This window comes from Neltuma alba, unplaced genomic scaffold (genome assembly GCF_004799145.2).
Source record: "Neltuma alba isolate B1F8T4 unplaced genomic scaffold, ASM479914v2 tig00002524_pilon, whole genome shotgun sequence".
Classification (NCBI taxonomy): Eukaryota; Viridiplantae; Streptophyta; class Magnoliopsida; order Fabales; family Fabaceae; genus Neltuma; species Neltuma alba.
Window position 1 is genome coordinate 1 of NW_021632899.1, and position 9,385 is coordinate 9,385.

The 9,385-nt window shown below is 36.6% G+C and overlaps 2 protein-coding genes across 2 annotated transcripts; both read left to right on the forward strand.

Annotated features, from left to right (window-relative positions):
- Positions 1-536: 536 nt before the first annotated feature.
- LOC114731291 (tubulin alpha chain) lies at positions 537-2,947 on the forward strand. Its single transcript, XM_028918435.1, has 4 exons — positions 537-735; positions 1,321-1,555; positions 1,656-2,026; positions 2,119-2,947. Exons 1-4 carry the CDS (start codon positions 643-645, stop codon positions 2,770-2,772), a joined length of 1,353 nt encoding a protein of 450 aa, XP_028774268.1. The 5' UTR covers positions 537-642; the 3' UTR covers positions 2,773-2,947.
- A 2,405-nt stretch (positions 2,948-5,352) lies between these two features.
- LOC114731244 (amino acid permease 6-like) lies at positions 5,353-8,975 on the forward strand. Its single transcript, XM_028918387.1, has 7 exons — positions 5,353-5,446; positions 5,586-5,810; positions 6,195-6,288; positions 6,551-6,765; positions 7,837-7,979; positions 8,105-8,332; positions 8,550-8,975. The coding sequence occupies exons 1-7, from the start codon at positions 5,353-5,355 to the stop codon at positions 8,973-8,975; spliced, it is 1,425 nt and encodes a 474-aa protein (XP_028774220.1).
- The last annotated feature ends 410 nt before the right edge of the window (positions 8,976-9,385 follow it).

Here is a 9,385-nt window from a genome sequence, read left to right on the forward strand (position 1 = left end):
TTTTACTACCAATTTCTAATTTCTAACCATAATCACGCATGTCATCATTACAAAACCTTTTTTTTTAAATCATCATTATTGAAAACACGGGTCACGTTTGTATAATGCACATGAATAAACAAAAATAAACATTCATTAAAAAAACATGAAGTTAGTTATTTTCACACAAATTTCACAGAAAACAAAAAAGTAAAAAGAAAAACAGATATATATTGGCGAAAAAATTAATAAAAAGGACAGATATATAAAATATGGAGATGTTAAAAATTTGGGTTTTGGTAAATAAAATAAATCGACGCCAATAATGGATTCCAAAATTTGAAAAATGAAAAGAAAAAGATTAACCCTTGGGTTACCAGGGCGGTTATCCTGACCAAACGCCAACGGGTGTTGGCCAACTCATTCACTTCCTGCCGTCCGTTGGTATGGAACACGACAGCGCATCTCCGTGATTTCAAAATTTAAATATCTCCCTCATCCTCCTATAAATACCATCTATATCTCTCCCTCTCTCCTCCATCCAAAGGGTTTCAGAAGAAGGCGTCTTGATAAACGCCTTCGTTCTCTGTCTTATCTGCGATTCCTGTTCTCTGATTCTCTTCCCTTCTCCAATTCTCGTTTCATTTCCTGTATTCAGCGACAATGAGAGAGTGCATTTCAATCCACATTGGTCAGGCCGGTATTCAGGTCGGAAATGCCTGCTGGGAGCTCTATTGTCTTGAGCATGGAATCGGGGTGCGTATCTTTTTTTTCTTTACCTGTTAATATATGTTTCGTAATGGTCGGATCTAAATTTTCTCTTCCGTTTTTGTTTGATTTTCTCTCTGGATCTGAATTCTAGCGTTCTTTGGATTTCTTCTACGGTTTGTGTTGTGAATCGTTTCAGTTCTCAGATCTGGGGATTGATAGTCGTCAATTATCATAGTATTGCTTTAGATCCGGAACTTCGTTGGATCTAGCTTTTAGTTTTGGCACAGCTTGTGTCGAAAATTTTCTGGGTTTCCAGATCTGAGATTTTTGAATCGTAGTGCTGCGGTTTTTGGCTCGTGTCTGTCTTTTCGTACGGCTGGTGTCGAAAATTTTTTGAGTTTTCAGATCTGAGATTTTTGAATCATTATGCTGGAGTTTTTACCCGTTTCTCTATCGTTGCTCCTCTTCTAATTTGTAATTTCATAATCAAATGTCCTTAAAATTATCTGATCTGCACTCTCATTTGCTTTATGTCCTAATCGGCTGGTACCTATAATTAGTTGAGCTCCCCGGTCTCTCTCCGGATGCTTCTTGTTAATTTTAACTCAAATATCTGTATCCATTCTACAGCCTGATGGCCAAATGCCCAGTGACAAGACCGTGGGGGGTGGTGATGATGCTTTCAACACCTTCTTTAGCGAGACTGGTGCTGGAAAGCATGTTCCTCGTGCTGTTTTCGTAGATCTTGAGCCGACTGTCATTGACGAGGTAAGGACTGGAACTTACCGCCAGCTCTTCCACCCTGAGCAGTTGATCAGCGGGAAAGAGGATGCTGCCAACAACTTTGCCCGTGGTCATTACACCAGTAAGTGATCATATCTAAGTTCAATCTCTTGTTCTTGTTTGTTAGCGTGCGTATTCGTATTGTCTTGCCCAGTTTATTAATGTTTAATACTTTCTCGCAGTTGGGAAAGAGATCGTTGATCTGTGCTTGGACCGCATCAGAAAACTTGCTGACAACTGCACTGGTCTTCAAGGGTTCTTGGTCTTCAATGCCGTAGGTGGAGGCACTGGCTCTGGTCTTGGTTCCCTTCTTCTGGAACGTTTGTCTGTTGATTATGGAAAGAAGTCTAAGCTTGGGTTCACAGTCTACCCTTCACCTCAAGTATCCACCTCTGTTGTTGAACCCTACAACAGTGTCCTCTCCACCCATTCTCTCTTGGAGCACACTGATGTGGCTGTTCTTCTGGACAATGAGGCTATTTACGATATCTGCAGGCGCTCCCTTGATATTGAGCGTCCCACCTACACCAACCTCAACCGTCTCGTTTCTCAGGTATATCAAACGAAATTGGCGAATGGGTAATTTTTGTGAATCCTGAGATATTGTGTTTTAAGTCTTAACATCGTTTTGTTGGATTTGTTCAGGTTATTTCCTCTTTGACTGCCTCTTTGAGGTTCGACGGTGCCCTGAACGTGGATGTCACTGAGTTCCAGACCAACCTGGTCCCTTACCCCAGAATCCACTTCATGCTTTCCTCTTATGCACCAGTTATCTCAGCTGAGAAGGCTTACCATGAGCAACTCTCTGTTGCTGAAATTACCAACAGTGCATTTGAGCCTTCATCTATGATGGCCAAATGTGATCCTCGCCATGGTAAGTACATGGCATGCTGTTTGATGTACCGTGGAGATGTTGTGCCCAAGGATGTGAATGCTGCTGTCGCCACCATCAAGACCAAGAGGACCATCCAGTTTGTTGACTGGTGCCCAACTGGTTTCAAGTGTGGTATCAACTACCAACCACCTACTGTTGTTCCAGGAGGTGATCTTGCTAAAGTTCAGAGGGCAGTGTGCATGATTTCCAACTCCACCAGTGTTGCTGAAGTGTTCTCTCGGATTGACCACAAGTTTGATCTCATGTATGCCAAGAGAGCTTTCGTTCACTGGTATGTGGGTGAGGGTATGGAGGAAGGAGAATTCTCTGAAGCTCGTGAGGATCTTGCTGCCCTTGAAAAGGATTACGAGGAAGTGGGCGCTGAGTCTGCTGAGGGCGAGGATGACGAAGGAGATGAGTACTAGAAGCCCTTGATGTTTTCTGTTTGTTGAATTTGCTGTCCAGTACCTTTGTGTCTCTGTTATCATGGATGAATTTTATTTTTAACCGTGAATGTCTGGTATTGTAAGCGCACATGATTGAAACTTGCAATCGGATGCCATGCTATGTTCGCATTAATTTCAGCTTGTATTTGACTAATCTCCTTGGATTTTCGGATGCGTGATTAATTTAATCGTAAAATATCAATGGATGCACTAAGAACGTCTGTACCGTAACTGGACAAAAGAGGGCAAACAGGTTAACTAAATGAACACAAACAAATGAACAAATCAGCGCTTATATTTTTGGATGGTGGCGAGAAAAATTTATATGACGATAAAAGAATATCGACCAGTCTGCATGAACTCTGTGATAGTCACTGGAGGTGCGATTGGATTCTTTATCATAATTTTCCCAAACTGCAAATAAAAATGCTGTAATTGTGGATAAGGAAATTGTATTGAAGGACATTATAAGGAAATTATATATGGACGAGGTTGAACTTGTAAAAAAACTTAAAAAATATGTTTAGTACGATGAAGAAGATATAGGAATACTTATTTTTCGTAAATTTGTATTGTGAAAAGACCAAAAAACAAAAAAAAGCTCATTGTTAGGAGTAAAATTACATTAAAAAGGTGTCTATATGCGAACTGCAATCTACCATCATTATCCTTGGGAAATCATATTCATACCATTTTTATGGGAATCAAAATTAGACTTCTATTTTTTTTTTAAAACCATTATTCACTATTTCTTGGGTTCACGGATGGAATGCTTTTACCAAAGCTTTAATTTAAGGGAAAAGAAATGGCAAAAGGAAAACATTTCAACCATACCAAACATGAATATGGGTGTTAATGGATCGTGCACTTATTTCTTTTCCACGTTCAATTATTCCTGTAAAACAAACATGTTGTGGGATGATTGGGTAGTTGCTTGGGCGAGTGTTTGATAATTGGTGATGATGACAAGTGTCCTTTCTAAATGCCATTTCAGCAGCTCCTAATTTTAATTGACCTTATTTCACATGTTCTTGATTTTCTTACTTCTTGACTCTTCTTGACGCAATCTTTTTTCTTTTTTTATCAAACAAAACTATTCAAAAATATAACTACATTCGGTTGAAGTAGTCTTATATTAATTCTTTAACTTTAGTTTTTATATAAGAGCAAGATAATTAATTTTTGAATATTTAAAAAATTAGTTAAGTTAATTCTTTTTAACAAATGAGTTGATTTTTCTAAAATACTCTTTCTAATTATTTGCATTATAACCATCTTCTGATAAGAACTCCCTTGCTATATTTTTTAGAAAAGAAATTATAAATTTTAGAGATAAAATAAATTAATATCTTATATTAGGATTAAAGTAATATCTTTCTAGCTCTCCTGTTTTGAACCGGAGATAGTATCTCTTATATATTCTGTTTTCCTTGTTATTAAGTCAGCAGGAGTACAACTGTAAGGAAAAAGTAACACGAGTACTTCTGAAATGGAGGGAGTTGCTTTATTTTTGATCTTAGGACCATTTAAAATAACTTCAGAATTAATTTTTTTTAATATAAATATTTTTTTACTTTAAATATTAATGCATATAATTTTCTTTAAAGGATTTAAAAGATGGAATTTATGAGATTTCACCTAATCAGAGACGGTTGAGTTGAGTGGAATTTTTATTTCTGTCTTTCTTTGAAATTTGTTGAAAGACTGATGTACAAAATATTTTCAGTGAATGCAGCTACTTTTAAAGCTCCTTTTTAATTATGTACAAACTATCTTTTGACTAAATGCAAATGAAAAAATATTTGCACATAGCTAAAAAAGAGGAAAAGAGTGGCAACGGCTTGAAAACCTAAATACTTTCTCCGATTATATTTACAAGCTTTAAATTTTTTTTTTTAAAAAGTGTTTTTATAAGTTTTAATTTGATTTTGTCTTAATATTTAATGTATTTTTTTCAATCATGCCCTTACTTATTTATTTTTTTCTTTTTTACCATAATCTCTTTCATCGTATTTTTTCACACATTATCTTTCATCATTTTTCTCATTTGTTATAAAGACATTTAAAAACAAAAGTATATTTATAACCTATTTATTGCTTTCAATAAATTTGAACTAATTATTCATTATCTACAAATTAGTTATATGAAATCTATAATAAAGATTGGAGGGGGCAATCAGCCAATTTTCCTTATTTTCGTAAAGCAAACATTTTTTTTCCTTTGTTTTTAAAAGGAAGGGGCAGAACATTGAATGCATGTTTTGCGGCCACAGGTCAAGACATTTATTGACCATCGTAACTGGAAAGTCAAAATTGTGTAGTCCCAACGCATCATTGGTAAAATATTCATGCTTCCCATGCCAGTCATTTTGACAGCATAATTTTTATTCATAGCGTCACTAATCAATTTTGGATTTCTGGGTTTGAAATATTTCCATAACTAGACCTTCAAATTTCTCTCCTCTTTCCCTATATAAGTACTTACTGCTATACCCGCCTTGCTTCCCTAACCATCTTCACCATCTTCTTCTTCTTCTTCTTCTTAGGCTTGCCTCTGAGATGGCTATGGAGTTGCAGAGAAACCTAAGCTTCTCGATACAGAATGGAGGGTTTGACTCTGAATTTGATGATGACGGTAAACTGAAACGAACAGGTATGAATCTTCTTAGTTTCTCTGAACTTGAAATATATGATCTCCATCACTCCTAAGACTCTTCTCTTTTTCTTTTTTTTTCAAGTCATTAACAAGATTTTGACTGTATTATTGGATGGTATGATGGTGGTGGGTTCAGGAACTTGGTTCACTGCAAGTGCACACATAGTGACGGCTGTGATTGGGTCGGGCGTCCTATCATTGGGTTGGGCCATGGCCCAATTGGGTTGGGTTGCTGGGCCCATTGCCCTCTCCATCTTCTCCCTTGTCACTCTCTTCACTTCCTGCTTGCTCACTGAATGCTACAGATCCCCTGATGGGACAAGAAACTACACCTACACTCAGATCGTCAAGACCAATCTTGGTGCTCACAAATACATATAAACCTAAATTTTATGGCATGTTTTATTTATATGGTCGGTGTATATTTACTTATTATTACCTTTTATATACACACACACCCATTACCTCCCATTCTCGATATAAGCCCTTAAGGAAATTACTAAATTACTTTAAAGTATTTATATTTATCATTTTTTTTCCAACTAATTTGTCTCACTTATCAATTGATATTATATAATCTAATAATACATATAAGCATTTTAGAGAGATTATATAACAAATTATATAAATAAATAATTTGATAACTTTCTTAAGTTTTCCAAATTTGTCAACTAGGTTTTATATCAAGGACCGGAAGTAGTATATAATATAAATGATGTAATGTTCAATGTGTATTTGTTGGCAGGGGGCATGAAATACTTGCTGTGTGGGGTGGCACAGTATGTAAATCTTGTGGGGATAACAATCGGATATACTATTACTGCATCCATTAGCATGGCGTAAGATTTCTAGCCTCTTTGATTATCCCTTTTCACACATTAACTACGGGGACAGAATTGCCAAATAAGTATTAATTACTCTCTAAACGACTTATTCTGAACCAAGCTATTTTTCTAGAAGTGACTTGGATATGAAGTACTACTTCTGGTCCTAATTATAAGACATTGTTTGTAGTTTACAAACGAGATCTTATAATAAGGATCGAAGATAGTATGTGTTTTTTGTGGTTATGAGTGAATATTGATTGGGTGTGTGAAACAGGGCGGTAAGAAGATCAAGTTGCTTCCATAAGGAGGGACATGAAGTGGGGTGTCATTCGTCAAACAACGGATATATGATAATATTTGGGATTGTGGAGATCATATTAAGCCAAATCCCAAAATTTCATAAACTTTCGTGGCTCTCTCTTCTCGCTGCTCTCATGTCTGTTGGTTATGCCTTCATTGCTGTTGGTCTTTCCATTGCCAAGGTTGCAGGTTAGTTTTGCATTTACTTCACTTTTAACTTAGAATTCAAATTCAGTGAGAGACTATCTAGTTTATTTATTTGGTATAGGATTGAATCGTGTAGCAGTCGGCATGATATGACTCCATGATGGGTTGGAGTATTTGGTTTGGGAATAAAGAATTTCTCCAGTCAAATGTTTCCCACTAAATCAGCATTAATTCTTAACCAAAGAATTAGAGAATTAAAAAAGTAACTAAATAGAAAAATTAGTCGACATTAATTTCCTGATTATTAATTGAAGAGCAAGCAAAGAATCCTCCTGCACTAAATGGGAAAGATAACACCTTCCTAAATAGTGGTCACCTAATCTTATAAATAAACGTGTCCCTCACTAGCAGTTGCGTTTTTTGGTTATCCCTCTCTTTTTTTTTCCCTTATTTTTCTTTTTGGTGCATCGGATTTGCCAATATCATTTAGGCTCTTATAGTGTAAATCTAATTCTTGCATATGCAATTGGTCGACCTTCATTTGACCCTGTACCTATTCTTACTCGTATATTCAAATTTCTTTCATTGGCGTTAGAGGTGTGATGTTCCTGTAGCTGTAATATATGTGTATTGCTCAAGATCATCAAGCACATGAAGAAAAATTAAATGTAAGAGTAAGAATACGTACCATGTCAGATTAGGGCCGAAGCTCTGATTGCACACACTGGATTTAGACAACAAGTGCCTAAATGGGAGTGGCACAATAGATACATCAGGAAGAAAAATAAGAGAAAAAAAGAGTGATAATTGGAAAACTCCATGGTTTGGGTGATGAGCAAGTTATTGCAGGAGGATTTTTTGCTTGCCTGCAATGAGGATTCTTGTTCCCTAATTCTCTCATAGAAATTAATATTGATTTCATACCGTGTTTGACTGGGAAACATTTGGCAAGGAAGATTCTCTACTCCCTAATCAAATAGGCTAGCCCATCAAGAATGGATCAAAGTCCGTAGTTCAACAATCTCAAATCCTTCGCTGAATATTACTGCTATTTCGAAATATAAAAAGATTATATGATTACTTAATTTACTGATCCAATTTTGGAACTTGAAGGAGGAAAGCATGTGAAGACCGGCTTGTCTGGGACAGTAATTGGTGTGGATGTCACCAGTAGTGAGAAGATATGGAACACATTTCAAGCACTTGGAAACATTGCCTTTGCTTATGCCTTCTCCGTTGTCATTGTTGAGATACAGGCAAGCTAATTAAGTTCATTCACGCATTGCATTCTAACCCAGAAACTTCTTACATAAGAGAGAGAGAGAGAGACACGCGCGCGAAGTTTAATTTCAGTATTTATTTTGTATTTTTGCTTGAGCAGGACACGTTAAAATCAAGCGCACCAGAAAATCAAGAGATGAAGAAGGCAGTCTCAGTTGGAGTTTCAATCACCAGCCTGTTTTATCTGTCTTGTGGGATATTGGGATATGCAGCATTTGGGAACAGTGCACCTGGAAACATTCTTACTGGATTTGGCTTTTATGAGCCGTTTTGGATGGTCGACGTTGGAAACACCTTTGTTGTTGTTCATCTCGTGGGTGCTTACCAGGTCACTATTACTGGATTAAATTTGATGATTGTTCGGCCAAATTGAGACTAACTCTCCAAACATAATTTTCTTATTCATTCATCAAATTCGAATCATTAACCTTACTAGAAAGAATTGCGTTCTTCCCATTGGACCCAACTACCATTAGTTCAATCATCTTGCTTTCTCCTCAGCTGTTAACAAAACAGAGAACCTTAACAGTATAATTTGTGCGCAGGTGTTCTGCCAACCTGTTTTCAGTATTGTGGAAGATTGGTGCAGCAATAGATGGCCAGAAAGCGATTTTGCCACAAAAGAATACTCAATTGGCATTCCAATGTGTGGACTTTACAAAGTGAATCAGTTTCGGGTGATATGGAGGACCCTGTACGTGATATTTACAACTGTGATCGCCATGATGCTGCCTTTCTTCAACAGCATATTGGGTCTACTTGGAGCATTTTCTTTCTGGCCCTTGACTGTGTATTTTCCTGTAGAAATGTACATTTCACAGAGAAAAATGCCCAAGTTTTCTGCACCATGGATGGTGCTTAAAGTGCTAAGTGTGGTCTGTCTTATTGTCACTATAGTTGCAGCAGCTGGATCCATTGAAGGTATTATAAAAGACCTGAAAGCTTATAAGCCTTTTCAGTCCATTTCCTAGTGCTATTGGGTTTTCATAGAGCACAGAAATGAACTAACTTCACAGTCTAAAAACACAGACAAAGGATTAGGAATTCTTCAGATAGCTTTTAAGCTGCAATGAAACCTTCGTGTGATAGTTTATTGGCCCTTTTGTAAGCAAGTGGGGTGAATCATATCCATAAACCGTCATCATCCTGAGTTAAGCTTTTTACTATGTAGATTGTTAAAGCCCCTCGTTGAGTTTGTTTTATTGTATATTATTTTTCATTTTATATCTACCAAATTTATTGGATATAATCATTTTGCCAACGCATATGATTGGAAGTCAAATCAGACACCAGAAAACTTTTGAACTTGAGCTTAAATTTATGAAACGAATTTTTACTTGGGCTTTGAATTGTAAGGATGAGGGAAAACCCCCAATCTACG